General features: G+C 35.0%; 1 protein-coding gene across 6 annotated transcripts in view; it reads right to left on the minus strand.

Moving 5' to 3' along the window:
- Positions 1 to 2,346: 2,346 nt before the first annotated feature.
- The window catches only part of LOC149770951 (YEATS domain-containing protein 2-like), a 69,023-nt gene continuing 53,881 nt past the window's right edge, over positions 2,347 to 17,488 (minus strand). For all 6 annotated transcript variants that reach the window (XM_089948959.1, XM_089948958.1, XM_089948957.1 and 3 more), the window contains exons 14-18: positions 16,263 to 16,448; positions 14,935 to 15,053; positions 12,109 to 12,183; positions 9,308 to 9,372; positions 2,347 to 5,376 (exon numbers count right to left, since the gene is read on the minus strand). In XM_089948959.1, the coding sequence (XP_089805085.1) occupies positions 5,244 to 5,376; positions 9,308 to 9,372; positions 12,109 to 12,183; positions 14,935 to 15,053; positions 16,263 to 16,448 (578 nt within the window). In that variant the 3' untranslated portion in view covers positions 2,347 to 5,243. The remainder of the gene's footprint in view (positions 5,377 to 9,307; positions 9,373 to 12,108; positions 12,184 to 14,934; positions 15,054 to 16,262; positions 16,449 to 17,488) is intronic.

The following is a 17,488-nucleotide window of genomic DNA, read 5'->3' on the forward strand; positions in this document are numbered from 1 at the left end:
GATTGCATTTGTAATGTTTGAATAGCATGTTTTTTTTTTTTAAAAAAGAAAAAAAGAATGGCAATGTCATTTGCACTCCCCTCTACTCACAGTCCGCCCCCAACTTTAGGATGCATGAAGGATGAGACAAATTTCCATTCATAAACAACATTCACCTTTTGTGTGTCAATGTAAATGAAGACCGTATTCAAGAAGAGTGAAGTGACAAAGTGATGCACAGACACATATTACAACGAAAATAATAGTTTACCAATTTCTCTTTGAATGAATGTGTCCATCGGTGTCTCTGAAAGTGCCTTAACATCAACACGCCTGAAATAAACGTTCAAAATATTGGGATGTTGGGGGTATCTATTCTCACAACTGTCAGAATATAAGCTATTCCAAAGGGGCTGGACTAGGGTGTTAAAATAGCTGGGGTGGGGGTAAATAATTGAGAAAATCATGATCGACACTGGTACAATGCTGCTCTTTTTGGGGAACCAGTATCAATTCTGTCAAACTATAGTAATGGTGTTACTCCCGTGTCCCATATTACATACAATATAGTCAGCACAGTTATATATAAAAGCCAACACTCTCTCACCAAGCATATGCCCACTGACATGCATGGACACCTGCATATCTACATCTTGAAAATAAATAGAAGGACAGACAGGGTAATCCTAATTTTGATATTGTACTTTAATGTCCGATTCCCTGAATAAAGTGAGTTTGGTACAAACATGTCAGAGAACTATTTCCAGTCTCCTGAATGAAGTGAGTTTGGTACATACACGTTAGAGGACTATTTCCGGCCTCCTGAATGAAGTGAGTTTGGTACATACACGTTAGAGGACTATTTCCAGTCTCCTGAATGAAGTGAGTTTGGTACATACACGTCAGAGAACTATTTCCAGTCTCCTGAATGAAGTGAGTTTGGTACATACAGGTCAGAGGACTATTTCCAATCTCCTGAATGGAGTTTGGTACATACACATTAGAGGGCTATTTCCAGTCTCCTGAATGAAGTGAGTTTGGTACATACACATTAGAGGACTATTTCCAGTCTCCTGAATGAAGTGAGTTTGGTACATACATGTTAGAGGACTATTTCCAGTCTCCTGAATGAAGTGAGTTTGGTACATACACATTAGAGGACTATTTCCAGTCTCCTGAATGAAGTGAGTTTGGTACATACACGTTAGAGGACTATTTCCAGGACTTTAACATATGGACTGGAGTTCCTAGAGTTTGATAATTATTCATCCATCCATGACATTAACACATGGTCTGGAGTTCCTACAGTTTGATATTCATCCACCCATGACCTTAACACATGGACTGGATTTTCAAGTTTGATATTCATCCACCCATGACCTAAACACATGGGCTGGCATACGTGCAGTTTGATATTCATGCCATCCATGAATTTAACATATGGACTGGAGCTCTTGGTAAATGAAAACATTGGGTTTACTCAAATCTCATTTTGCATCTTTCTTCAAATCATAATATGCTATTTGTCATTGCATTTCTCATAATAAATCTGTCAAAATGTGAGAAATAAATGCTAGAATGTTACATATGATGAAATTTTCATCCTTAAATGTAAAAAGATATCCTGAAGGATTTCATACTTCATTAAAATAAATAACCTCCAGTGCATTGGTTCATACCTGATCTGCAATTAATAAGATACCTATCCGATAGATGGGCGTTTATATTAAATTTCTATTTGTAGGGTTAAATGGAATGTGTTTTTTTACATAAAAACAAACTACACAAGCAAAAGTGTGGATTCTCATCTCACAAGAATATTACTTGAAATTAATATAATGACATAAAATACTGGTTTATTTAAAATAACAAGAAGCAGTTACATCAGTATGAATCAATGTAAGTTTGCTTGGATTAGCAATTTGCAAAACCTCAACTTTTTGTTGCATAGTAGGGAAAGTCTTGCAGATGTCAATATCTAAATATTGTCACCATGTTGATGGTAAAAATTATGAATGGATTAAACAAGAAGTAAAGTTTAAAATTGCTTTATGAAATAATATCTATCACATAGTGAAAAGGAAGCCCATGAAATGTTTATTTTCTAAAGTATGGAATTACTATTGAATCTGAACATCTGAGATCAATGACACATGGTTAAGGGTCAAAATCTTCATCAAGTTTAACCAAAGTCTTTCGAATCCTCTCTACAGTGGAACATTAATAAACATTCTGAATAATAGAAGAGAAAATCATGAGGCATGATAATAAAGAGAAAATCATGAGGCATGATAATAAAAGAGAAAATCATGAGGCATGATAATAAAGAGAAAATTATGAGGCATGATAACAGAAGAGAAAAGTATGGCCATATTACACAATGTTTATTTCTTCAGTCTTTAAAAATGACACAAATGTAGCTATAGCGATGCAATGAATCTAGTCATGTACTATAATGATTTCATTGTTCATGGTAAGTTAACATGTATCCAAAAGGACTAGAACAGATACATGTCCCTATCTTTAAGATAAACAAACATGTATTAAACTTGTGTCAATATTACACAAGAAAAAAATATGTCATGACATTTAAGCCTATAAATTATGATGTAATTCACTGAAAGTTGATTTCAAATATTTGCCAAATCCCTAACAACCCCCACCTAACCAAACTTCGAGAAAAAAAAAAAAATTAAATAAAAATAATAATAACAAGAAAAGAATGCAGATGACATGTACAAGTCCAATCTCTGTAAATGTTTCCACATCTCTTGATTAGTCAGCTATCACACCTGTTTGGTAATGTAACATTATGACTTACTACCCAGTTAGCTCCCTTGAACGACCCATCTATACAGGTAAAGGTATTTTCTTGTAGCATTCTACTAATACTTCACCTGTTGCTTCCAAGACAACTACTACTAATTATTATTATTATTATTATTATTATTAGTTGGGTCCAACTGTAAACAAGATAGACCCTGATCTGTCATCACATAATGTATCAGCATATCAGGGTCAATTTTGTTTGTTCTACTGATTATATCCTTAAAAACACTGCAGACTTGAACCCAGAGAGACAGAGAAGACATGTATGAGTGATCCGTAAAAGTGAGAACCTTAGACCATACAGACACCCAAGGTTCTATTAATGGGGGAAAAACTGGAAAGTGTCATCCATATTAACATGTCTGAGTGAAACGTAAAAGTGAGAACCTTAGACCATACGAACACTTCATTAAAGGGGAAAAACTGGAAGGTGTCATCAGTGTAAAGTTGAGGAATGACAAGCAAACAAATCTTACTCTAAGTAAAATGACAATTTGCCTGATTAGGCATCTCTCAAACGCTGATGCTGAACAATTCATAGTATATCGGCCATGGGAACTTAGTTGAGTTCCCTGACCTTCTTCAAATTTTTGCAATGTTTAATTTGTGGAACTTGTGAAAAGTCTTTGACTTGCAAATTGTCAGTTATGTAGTTTCAAAGAAAACTAAGGTAATTATGGATGAGATTTCTAAACAAAACCTCAATTTGCTAAGGTTAATTGCAGACCATTTTTTGTACCTTCAAGAGCAAGCTTTATGTAAATTCATTTGTAATGAAAAATTCTGTTTTAATGATAAAAAATGATTTTAATGACAATGTTAGTTTTTATTGCTTAATATACCACAGTCAATGATTGGGGTGAGTAATGTTAAATAATGACAGATTTCCTGACACTATCTGGCCCTACATAGCTTTCCACACATTGGTATGATGAGCTATGAGGAAAACCTGAGTTACATGAAAATGTTTGTTAATTAATTGCACAGGTAAAAAAGATACGATGAAGTACACAGTATAAATTACTATTAGAAGTTTAATCTGAAGTAACACAATAATCAATACAATAGAAATTCCTGTATAAAATGGCACTATGCTTACAAGTCAGAGTTGGTAATTTTTGGCATGATACTGTAGAAACAACTGGTACCATGTTATTGTATGATGAACTCACCACTAAAAATCAATGACAAGACTTAAAAAGGATAACTCAATACCAGTCATACCCACTATGCAAAACAGAAAATTAGAAATAACATCTCACAAAAATAGTGCCACGTTGTTCTGAAATGTTTGATGTACCGGTCACCATCTGAATTAAATTAACCTGTAACTGAAATTGGAATCAGTTTATCCTCGATATCCTTTACTGTTAAAGTCAGTAAATAAAATTTATATCCAACTTAAAAAGATATTTTTGCCGAAAAATGGGACAATGGATCTTACTGATCAGTTTGGATCATTATATAAAATATGAGATTCCAGGTTCCTAAGTCCAATAAAGTAACGAATGCCACTTTTTCAATCGGAAAATGCTAATAATAACAATTTCATAATCAATTCACAAATTACTTGAAATTGTTAATTCATAAAGCATGCAAGTTACACGTCATTAACTACATTGGCTTCAACAATCATATATATTGGTTTACCCTTTTTAACATTAAATATGACACGTTTTCAACTTGTTCACAGTCTTCATATAAATGGAGTTGTGAGTAGACAAGAGCACACTGGTTTCTGTGATATGAGTCAGTAATTTTAAGCAAAGCTAAATAAACCATTGAGATTAGATCACAGTGGCTCAATTATGTGCAAGATGTTTGTTCATTAATAGTTGAAAGTGTACCCATACTACATCCCTGGCTATGGGAGATACAAAGTAACTGAAATTAGATAATGACATCATTTTGTTTCTTAGCAATGTTGAATAAATCCTGGAAAGTGGGTCACTGCAAACTCAATGAAAATGTGTAATACACAATCATCACAAGATGCAGTCACACTTCACATTTGATATTGACATATATGTTGAAATACTGTACTGTCAGTAATATTTTTGTACCTTTTAATTTTTCATATACTATCAATCCCTTGCTAAATTAAAAGTGTACAAAATTAGAGAAAATACAGCATTTTTATTTATTTTGCATTTACAACAATTCTTTGAACGGTTGTACTGTGCCAAGGCATGTTGAGTAAAGTGCCTTGCACAAGGACACACCAGAGTATCCGATCTGGGCTGATACAATTGTGAGGCTCAAAACAACAAGCTTCTGCACCGGAATCCATTGCCCTAATCACTGAGCAATCGTGGCTGAACACACGGATGCATAGATGAAGGGACAAGGTTAATGCTATGATTTTCCACATCTCCAAATGACAGTGCAACAACCCAGACCAAACGTCAACATATCTATGCTTGGTGTGAACAATGTCATCTAGGATGCCCTGTTCCACTGCCTATTGGATCATCTGGCACCCCCATGGCTTTATTGGTGATGAAATCTGCACTCGGTAGATTGTTCAGTGCTTCATATACATCCGCCACACCTATTCCATCTGGGTAACTGTGAAAAGGAAGAAAATGGCAAACTCAGTAACGATATGATTTCAAGGCCACAGTCTGACACTGGCCAGCTTCTATTAAGCGGTAGAAAATATACACTAGATATAAAACAAAGTGTTAAAAAAGAAAACACTTTAGGTGACACCTCAAAACTGAACAACTGGCTAAATAACCAACCCCAACCAACTATCAAACTGTGTGTAAGGCAGTTTCCCATATTTAACAGTCAATCCTTGTGTCAGGTAGTTTCCAATTCCTATGTTTAACAGTCAGTCAGTGTGTCATGTAGTTACCAATGTCTAACAGTCAAACAGTGTCATATTGTTTCCTATCAATCAGTGTGTCATGTAGTTTCCAATGTCTAACAGTTAATCAGTGTGTCATGTAGTTTCCAATGTCTAACAGTTAATCAGTGTGTCATGTAGTTTCCAATGTCTAACAGTTAATTAGTGTGTCATGTAGTTTCCAATGTCTAACAATTAATCAGTGTGTCATGTAGTTTCCAATGTCTAACAGTCAATCAGTGTGTCATGTAGTTTCCAAAGTCTAACAGTTAATTAGCGTGTCATGTAGTTTCCAATGTCTAACAGTCAATCAGTGTGTCATGTAATTTTCATTGTCTAACAGTCAATCAGTGTGTCATGTAATTTCCAATGTCTAACAGTTAATCAGTGTGTCATGTAGTTTCCAATGTCTAACAGTCAATCAGTGTGTCATGTAGTTTCCAATGTCTAACAGTTAATCAGTGTGTCATGTAGTTTACAACGTTTAACAGTTAATCAGACTGTGGAAGTTTCTAATGTCTAACAATCAATCAGATTACATAAGGAGATAGTTGTCATCATAAAGTTAAAATTCAGACTGAAGGGGGAGGGGGAGTGACTGGCTCCATTTCCAACTCGTCCACAAACAAAATAATCTCCTCTAAAATTATACAGTATTCCCTCATTCTCATTATAATGCTTTCAACTGGAGTCATGCTGCCTTATAATGAAGTACATGATACATATAATTTCACTGAATGATATAGGATCCATGATGACCCCAGACTTATAACAGGAAGGGTGTTATAATGAATGGCATTACAGTGAGGGAGCACTGTACTGATTGTTTAAAAATTGCACAAGTTTCTGCTATGAGGTTGCTTTATGCAAGACAATAAAGGGGAATGACACAAAATGGGACACAGTCCCACACGACTCAATTCAAATCAGTTCAGCTAAGCTTGGAAAAGCTCAAGTGTAGTGTGTTATTTCGAGGGAATGAATAAAATTGTGTCATCCATCATCAGTATCTGCTGACCAATCAATGATGGAATAATAATTGATTTGTCCAAATGATGTGCTGCCAACAGTAGTGCAATTTAAAAAATACAAAAAAAAAACATTAAGTACAAAACAAAGGGAATAGAGAAAACTGAATTTTGACTAAAGCAAATCACATACACTTACTCATTCAACTGGAAATTTCATTGAAAGTGACTAGCATTGTACCAGATTAATTGAATGAAACACCAGATCAATGAAGTGGACCACCAGGTCATTTAAATGGAAACACCTGATCAATCAAGTGGACCAACATATAATTTAACGGAAACACCAAATCAATCAAGTGGACTGCCAGGTCATTTAACAGAAACACCAGATCAATCAAGTGGACCACCAGGTCATTTAAATGTAAACACCAGATCAATTCAGTGGACCAACACTATGGGCAGTATTCTGACACAGTCCTTCCACAGCAAATCTGCCTTAACTCAAAACACATCAGTAAAAAGTAAAGTGAATTCATATATTCTGGTGGGTACCAATTTATTTGGCATTGGGGGTATTGAAAATTCATGATTCACATCTCCCATGAAACCCATCAAATATCAGCACATCATGAACAGAGAGAAATCACTATGTTGTATACTTAAGACATTCTGGGTTAAAAGAGTGTCTAGGTTAAAAGTCATAACATGTAACTCTGTCATAAAATATGACATAACTCTCTTGGCTTAATACATCATATAAAAATATTTCTTTAAATAGAACAGAATGCTGGCCAAAGCTAAAATCTGATCAAAGGAACTAGATCAATTAATGAGCAGGAACAAAAAAACATAATCAAGGTTCAAGTCACCATTGAAAAATTTATGTCATTAATTAATTTGTTTTTGTATACAATAATCACAAACTTTAATGATCCTGTTACAATTGTAATGGGTTGGGCGCACCTAAGTATATTTCATTGAGACCCCATTCCACTTGTACTAGTGTAGGATGCACATGAGTGTATTTCAGTCAGACCCTGTTACAACTGTACTGGTACAGGGTGCACTGGAGTATATTTCATTGAGACCCCATTAAACTTGTAGTAGTGTAGGATGCACTTGAGTGTATTTCATTCAGACCCTGTTACAACTGTATTGGTATAGGGTACACATTTCACTGAGACCCCATTCCACATTTACCACTGTAGGATGCACTTAAGTGTATTCAGTCAAACCCTGTTACAACTGTACTGGTACAGGGTGCACTGTAGCATATTTCATTGAGACCCAATTCCACCTGTACCAGTGTAGAATGCACTTGAGTGTATTTTAGTCAGACCCTGTTACAACTGCCCTGGTATAGGGTGCACTTGGGTATATTTCTTTGAGACCCAATTCCACTGTTTTTCAGTTATATATGTTGGCATTATATTTAAGCAATAGCTGTATTAAACTCACCATGTTTAAATTACATTCAACATTACGGGCAAGAGTAGAATCAACATGGCAAACTGATGGACACTCCTGTATAGAATATGTTCTGTTAAGGACTTAACAGCAGGTAGAAAATTCTTTGGTCAAAAATCAAAGTATAATATCTCACAAACAATTTTGTGGGTCTGGGTATACATATAACACTGGATATCACACAGTATAGTGGAGTGTAGATCAGTAGCAGTTACACTGGCACCAGTGGAAAATGGTAAATGCTTACAGTACATAGTCATTACATTATAACATCATTGAGATAACGTCACTTCTCACCAAAATGTATGGTAGCATTATGGGATAGTCTGGACCTAAAATGACAAGATTGCATCTTGTGCCTTTTATTAAGTTGTGAAAAAGAAAACTGATTATATAATTTTACTAATTGCAATAATGATCCTGTTCAAGAAAATGACAAAGTTCACAAGAAATACATGATACCTTGGGAAAGCTTTTGCAATTTACAACCTGCTAAAAATCTGCCAGTTTTTTGTTGTTTTTGCAGAAACTGATTTGAATTCAAAACTGTCATGTTAAAAAAAAATTAACTCACCATTACACAATATTATTTGTTAAGCATTTGATGGAAAGAGTCTATAAGTTTCAACTGGAGCAAATTTTATTAATTTTTAAACAATCGTACTGATACAATCTTACAGTCAATTAGTGAGAGGATATTTTGCTGCATATTTTTTTAAAGTAATGACCTTATTTTGGTATAGATTTTCAACTATGACTAGTGCAAGAAAATGCACAGTAACCCATATAATAATCTAAGTGATTTAGGATTACCTGTGTCTTTGGCCATCTAATATTCTAAATTTTGAAAAAGCTAAATGCTTCAACATTACATAATCACTCATCCTAACTAAAAGTGAGTAAAGGAATCTGGCTACTTCAAAGGTAGACAATTATTTGCTGGATCCATGAATACAACCATGAAATCTACAAACACTATCAGTAAACCACAAATAAAAGTGACTTTCACGGTACAACAAATAGAAAGGGAATAATTAAGAGCTAGGACAAAGACAATCATAAAGACAGGCAGATGTATGGATAAATGAAAGGACAGAATGAGATTAATTTAGGACAAGCTTTGTCACCACCAGACAGCTGGACAGTTTTCCTAAGTATGGACATAAAAAAAGAAAGACAAGACACTAGCACCAAAATTCTTTATACTCACCGGCCCATGTTGACCTTAAGGGCAAATGCTTCCCTGATAATACTGTCAAGAAAGGACAGCATTGACTGAAATTAGAAGTCAACTATACATCATAGAACTGTCAAAAAGTCAATTTTGAGAAACAGAAAATCAAAACCTGCCACCATTTAATGAACAAGAGGCTTAATCAGGCCTAATACCACTCATGTGGCTTACAAAACATAACAGCTGATCATTTCACTAAGCAGGCTTAAAGTATTGTAAGAAAACAACCTAAATAAGATATATCACTGGCTTTTTATCATGCTGATCTCAAGTCTTATAAAAGTGCTTTAAAAACACTGGGGTAAAATTAATATGCTAGTCTCATGTTCATATATGAAGTCATCCAAGATCTTTAAAATGAAGTTTACAGACAAAGGTTTCATATTTGATCCAACAAGTCAAAAGGATCTCAAACAAACTGAAATTATATTTACAAGGTGTTTTTCTTGTTTAAGCCCAAGGATTTTGTACCTCAAGTAAATAAATGCTGAAGTGTTTTAGGAGAAAAGTGTCATGGGGTATTTTTTTAAAATAAAAGCAAAAAATACACATATAAATTTCAATTTTATATCTATGAAATTCCATAAAATAATGCACAATACATGTTATAAAGAAAAAACAATGTTTCTGGTACTTCAACATCACAGTATTAGCAACAGTCAAACTCTTTGTAACCAATATATCAAACGTTGCTTCCAAATACTTAAGAATTTCAAACATAGTAAGAAGTTTCAAAATAATTATCTACCAATAAATTTATCAATGTAGACATGAGATTTACATGAGATATGTTCTTACTGGAGCAAAATTAACATTTGAAAAGAGCATAATTACTTGAAAACAAATATAACTTTAAAAAATTCTGCCTTCTGCCGACAATACTGTACTAGTTTATGCTCGCCAGTAACTGTACATTTCTCAAGCAACACATATTCAAATTTTTAATTTTTCTTCTGTTACAACTCTACATCTTTATGTAACTGAAGGAAGTAAAGCCAACAAGTAATTTATTTCTCTATGTTACAAAGTGAAAATTTTAAAGACATGTACAGTATTGTGAATTAAATTCACAATAATCCTAAATGTCTTATCACAAGTCCAAAAGTACAGAATGTACCAAATGAATTCCTTCTGTCCTGAATGTGCTGATGTATCAATAATTTTGACTGTGTTGATATACCACACTGATACAATACAGTATGTCACTGAATGAGTTCTCAGTAATCCCAAAGTAGTGTCCAGAAAAGTCAATGAGCACTTTGTAATTCCAATGAATAATTTTACATAATTCTTCTAGAATTATATCTGAACACAGCTCAAACTCTGAATACATTCCCAAAGACCAATATGATACAGGAATGGCAACCTCTTTATATACAAACACCCACTTGATGTGCAACATAACAGATTGCTCTGGAGAATCCAAATTTCCAATGGAAAAAGTATCTTCCAGAATGTTCTAAGTTTATGAACAAGGTTTGGCCCTGAACTCAAATTTTATCAATATCTTGTTTACTTCTTAGAATCAAGACAAATATCAGGTAGGCTAACCCTCAATCACATGACAAAAATCAGGTAGGCTAACCCTCAATATAACATGACAAAAATCAGGTAGGCTAACCCTCAATTACATGACAAAGATCAGGTAGACTAACCCTCAATCACAGACAAAAGTTAAGCACATATTACAGATATACATAATACTTCAGTTATAAATCATAAATTAGTCATTCTGATCCCTGAAGTATATTATTTTGCTATTTTGTATAAATTGTTATGTTCCAATTAATACAGTTTGTATTCTAAAATATTTAGCTGGTTTGAATAATGTCTTGCAAAAGGAGAAACTCGTAACCCAAATCTGTGATTCTTAATTAGTCAATATAAAGGGTTATGTCACTTGCTTTTCTTTACAATGAAAACAGGCATCTTAAAGAAAAACAAAACCTTACTGAATTGCATCATTTGGAGAACTATTTATAATTGTGCTAAATTTGATTAGTATGATCAGATCTAACTCATGATAAAACCTGAATTCATAAGTACACTGTATTCAAGGAGAGACACTGCATGTGCGATTTTCAAGCTAAGTGCACATTCTGGTAAAAAGGAACAGTTTGTAGCCAACAGACCTTTCTGATGTGGCAATCATCAAATTAATAACGGGCAATCTAAAGGCCACCAGCTTAGACCCTGTATGAGTATGACAAATGAAAAACGCTCCCACAACCTTTATTAAAATACAAAATTTATATGGCAATTTCGAGTACAAATAGCTACTGATTTACTCACATTTTAAAAATGGTATTCTATTGTTTAAGAGACAAGTCATAAAAATGAATTGTTCTCTTATCTCTTATTTTTCAGGTAATCTGTGGTGATTTTAAGATTTCCACAGATCAAATGTAAATGTCTTCCCCCATTTAGGGCAGAAGCCGAATGTGTAGGAATAAAAAAATGCATTTTCTCCTTTAAGACAAAAAGGAGGATACCAATGCCAGGAAGAATTAACTGGTGTTAGAACAATTTTTTTAAAATACAAAATACCATTTCTGTTCACATTTTTGGCCATTGGATGGCAACAGCGGAGGATGATAATATGATGTGAGAATTACATAGTCATAAAATACAGTGATATGTTGGCGGTAAATGAGGGTGCCAGTTTAATGCATGACATTATAGCAGGTGAAGACTGTGCTATCTACTTTTAGCAACTAGCCATAAAAAAACTTTCATCTTTTGTACTGCATTAAGATATAAATAAAGGGCAAACTCACCTTGTATATGACCTCTTCCGACAAGTTCCCTGCTATTCCCTCTCCAAGCTCCATTGGTCTGAATTTGACCCCGATCTAAAAAAATAACACTTTTCATCTAGAATAGATATCAACTCCACTGAACACGATCCCTGATATTTAAATATAAATAAATAGGATCTAACAGTCCTGCTCATATTCAGGAATTTTCCTAGGTCTTGGAGTGGGTGGGTGCTAGCCCCATTCTCAATTCGAAATCTGTATTTTAACAATATTGACCTGAAAATTCCCAACTGAGATGACAGGTCTGTCATTCCTAATGAGACCTTCTCAGTAAGGCATATGCCAGACGTATTTTCAGTAAGGTGCAACAAAATATCATGTACACCTGTTGTTAACTTTGAAAACATGCATTTAAAAAGTCAGATATGTGATATGAGATGGATGCATCATGTTCAACAAAAAAAAAAAGGTTTGTAAAGTACACTTATTTACCTCCAGTACAGTTTAAGAAACTACAAGTCCAAATCTATGGAGCCCAATGGCTTCTTGCTAGATATCTCAACCTGACATGATCTTTGGGTTTTGCTTCAATTTCATGTGGCAACAATCTCTCCTGCTATAAGTTGTTGTTGTGGGGTTTAATGCGATTTTTCAGCACACGATAGGCTATACGTGGCGGCCAGTATTAATGGTGGAGGAAGAACCAGGAAAACCCCGGCAAGAACCACTGACCCACGAGAAGCTACTGGCAAGCTTTCTCACATACCCAATTGGCCGAATCCAGGACTCTAACCCACACAGACAAGAGGTGAGGTAGCAGTGATCCGTAATGGAGAGCACTTTAGACCACTCGGCCACTCAGGGCCACTTCCTGCTATAAGACACACCCAATCAACACATCATGTTTAATAAGCATTAACTGTTACCTCTCCTGCTTCTTTCCAACAATATAACTATTTTTATACTTCTGTGATGACTGCTGAACCTTTTAAAAGGCTTATTTCCCTTTCATCTTTAACGCATTTTAATCTGCTGGACACTATTTCTAGAAAATGCTGTAAGTAACAGTTTGATCATGCCATGTGTTCTGCATGAAAAATATTGTCATTTAAAGCATCTGTCTGATCAACTCCAAAAGATCCAACACAAAACAAATCCAGATCAAGCACATGCAAGCCAGTATCTAGATTTGACCACAAGGATATTATTATTCCATAAATCCTTAATTTAGTGGTCATTTCAGTACGGCTTGCAATCAAATCATTAGGGGTGGCAGGTCTCCTTAATGCTAATCTCTCAATTGTAATCTTTGGATTTGTCTTGCTTTGTTTTGTTTTTGTTTTTTGATCCATCAATTTTAAGTGGTGATGCAACCAGCTCTTCAACATGATATGATGTCCAGTAAACATAATTGTTGCCATTTCTGCTTTTTCTCCTAGAATCTGAATATTCCCTTTTATATTTTTATGCAAACTGTTTAAACTTTTTAACAGGATTATTGTCCATTTTGTCTTCAAATGCTTTTGTTCTTTGGATGGTATTCCTAGAAAATGCAGTAAGAATAAACCTGACTGTGCAGGCCTTCTGCATAAAATAATATGAGCAGTTGAGAGCTTCTGATGTGCTACTGTAAACATCAGAATGGTTTCCCAACCAACTCCACTTAATATATAATAAGCAAACATCAGAATGGTTCTCTAACCAACTCCATTTAATATATAATATGAAAACTAGATATAAATCAAATGCAAAAAAGTTTCTGGATTTGACAACAATGATCACATTTTTGAAATTCTGTCTTTTATTCAGTAAGTCCATAATCTTTAAGGCAATTTCAGTGTGACTGATGGTCTAATCGTAAGGGTTGGCAGGTATGGGATGAGCTAGGTTTGAGACTAAGTTAACAAGTAATATAACAAAATCACCATTCACTTCCTGCATTTTCAAGCAAAAGAAAATGGTCGTTTCTGTGGGGTTTAACACCATTTTTCAGCACATGATAGGCTATACATGGCGGCCAGTAGTAATGGTGGAGGAAGAACCCAAGAAAACCCTGGGGAAGAACCACCAACCCACGAGAAGCTACTGGCAAGCTTTCTCACATACCAACATTGGTCGAATCCTAGACTCAAATTCACGCAGACAGAGGTGAGATGGCAGTGATCCATAACGGAGAGCGTTTTAGACCACTCGGCCACTCGGGGCCCCAAGAGAAAATGGAAAGAACTAATAAAAATGACAAATCTGCATCCATCACAATTATTTTCTATAAATTTAGTCCATCTCTACAGTGCTTTTTTATACTAGAATGCTCAATCCTGTATATGTTTATAAGTCAAGTTCAACTGCAACCAACATAGACCCTGATTGGCCATCATATAATGTGCTGGGAGATCAGGATATATGTTGCTTGTTTACTGATTAACAAACTGCATAGACCCAGATATGATATCCCACTGTGTAATAGGTAATCTGGGTTTGTGCAGTTTGAAGTTGCTGCAATTTTTTTCTCTCAAAATCCACAGACCTCAGGCTCCATTCCAAAAATGGTAGGAAACTCCCAAAAATCAAATGAAGTACATGAAGACTCAATGTTATCAATGTACTCTAATATGAAACCTTCCTGATGTTATCTGGTACTCAAACATAAAACCTCCTTGATGTTATCCATGTACTCAAATATGAAACCTCCTTGGTGTTATCTATGTACTCAAACATAAAACCTTCTTGGGTGTAATTAATGAACTCCAACAGATGATTTATCAGGATCTAGATTCTATAATGAATCCAACTATAATGACCGAATATACATGGGACTCCTTCTATTAACTTCATCTCTCTAACCTGTTGTGCAGTCTCTTGAACAAAATGAGCCTCATTAGAGACAGGCAGAAAATCCAAAGGCAGGACACTCTCATCATCTGGGGCTTCTTTCTTGACCTTGACTTTAACACTGGGTAACTCTGCATAGAAAAATTCAAAGTTAATTCACAAGTATTGAAAACAAATTTGTAAATATAGATGCACAAAACAGTCATACACAAAGGTTCTGTTATGCCCAACCTTGACAGTGGAAGGCTATACAGTGTTACCCTTGTCTATTGGTCCACAAATCCATATAAGTCGATCCATATAAGGCGGTCCATATAAGTTCAATTTTGCATTTTGGTCATTTCAGGCTCTATGGTGTGACACCTGTGTTCCATAAACACATTTCTAATTTTTTTTTAATTCACACTTAAGTAATAAGTACAATTCCGGATTAAGGAATGAAGCCATAGTCATTAAAAACTAACAACATGCCTTTAAGACAGTAACAGTTTATCTAGCAAGTCACAATTCTATGCTTACAAACCTACACTTACAAGGATTCAACTCCTCACTAAAAGTCTGTGATTTTACCAGTAGTCTTGCGTGAGAACTGAAGTTTGAGAACAAAATTTCACAGATGCCACGAAAGTACAATGTATTGATCCAAGTAAATACATGTAAGATGTACCACTCTGGCACCATAACCATAGAGATTCATCGCCTCACAGAATGTGGCATGAAATATTATGTATTTAAATGAACTTGCATTATGATAAATGTCTCCATCAAACTGATAATTTTAAATGTACTCAACCTGAATGAAAACATTGCAATGAATGATTTATCAATACTAAGGCCTGATAAAAGATCTGATATATAAAACAGTATAATCCAGGCAACAACAACTGACTGTTAATACAAAGTGAATGAACACACCAACATAATGTCTGAAGTGTTACAGATAAATTACAGTTATCCCTCATTATAAGGTTTCTTAGTATAAACGTACTTCATTTTATAAGGCAGAACTGGTCATTGAGTACAATACATTATTCAAGAGTAACACAATGTTATTATACTTCATAAATTTAATGGTGTCAATGAATGGTGCACATCATGTTTCCCAGTCTTGTACAATTTATGTATACAATCTGCTATTCCTCTTTCGGTGAAGTTTGACTGACCACAAGAAAACTACCAGCAATGTGATGTTACAGATTCTGCTATGGTACACAGCCGAAAGATCTGATTTTACCAGACTGTTGCTCCATGAAAAAACATTCAACCTGATAAATGACACAAACCTTCCTTCTCCACCTCCCTGAACTATTTTGAGCTAGTGGACAGAGTTTCTGACTCACCTAAGGATACAATGTCCACCTCCCCATCACCGAGATTTGAGGTGGCACTACTACAGCTATCCATAATCTGGGTCACTTCCTGCATCACAGCTCTGGAATCGGAGACAGACTGGAACTTTTTATGGTGATCATCATCGATAGAGTTGTCATGATGAACCTCAATGCCAGTCGGATGCAAGGGCCTCTCTGTTAACATATAAAAATTAGTGCTGTGGTCAGAAATCAAGAAAGGTAGGAAATATGTCAATCATAATGGGGAAAAAAAGGTAAACTCCATAAAACATCATGGCTTCTAACTACTGTTCATATTGTAAATGTAGTTATGTGGGATAACTGGATTTATTTAAGTGAGATTACTGAATAACAGTTAAATATCTAGTTAAGTGGGGTAACTGTATATAAAGTGGGATTACTGTGTGTAATTATGTACCGTATGTTGTTAAGTTAGTGTGTGTGTGTGTGTGCTTTGGATTTTTAACGTAGCTTTAACAATTTTTCAGTCATATCGCTACAATGTCTGCAGTGTGACACTTTATAGTGATGTCTATCACTAGGGCATCATGCCGCAGACATGTAGCTTGATGTCCCACCCAGTCACATTATCCTGACACCAGGCTGACCAGTTCTAACATTAACCTCTTAATCCTGAGCACCAATACGGCAGTTGTTGGTACCATTTTTGTAAGTCTTTGGTATGACTCGGCCGGGATTGAACCCATGACCTCCCGTATCCAAGGCAGATGCTCTAACCACTAGACCACTGGAGTGGTCTGTTGTTAAGTATGATTACTGTGTGTAGTTAAGTAGTGCATATGGTTAAGTAGGATTACTTTATGTAGTTAAGTACTGTATGTTGCTAAATGGGATTACAGTATGTAGTTTAGTTAGATTACTGTATGTCATTAGTGGGATTCAGTATGTAGCTAAGTCAGATTACTTTACAGTTAAGGGGATAACTGTAGTTAGAGGGATTACTGTATGTAGTTAAGTTCTGTATGTCACTAAGTGTCATTACAATATGTAGTTCAGCAATCATCTTTCCCACTACAAGACATACTCAAATCAACACGATGTCCACTAAATATAATTCTTGCACTTTAGCTTTTTCCCCCCAAGGAGTTATCATATTAAATGGATTATCTGAGTTAATTTTAATAAGGCTGACTGCCGTTTCCAGGAGGCTACAGGGCTTGAAAATTTAGCTTTTGACTCACTGAGCCTGGACC

Source organism: Sinohyriopsis cumingii, unplaced genomic scaffold (genome assembly GCF_028554795.1).
Source record: "Sinohyriopsis cumingii isolate HCF-2022 unplaced genomic scaffold, ASM2855479v2 utg002197l, whole genome shotgun sequence".
Classification (NCBI taxonomy): domain Eukaryota; kingdom Metazoa; phylum Mollusca; class Bivalvia; order Unionida; family Unionidae; genus Sinohyriopsis; species Sinohyriopsis cumingii.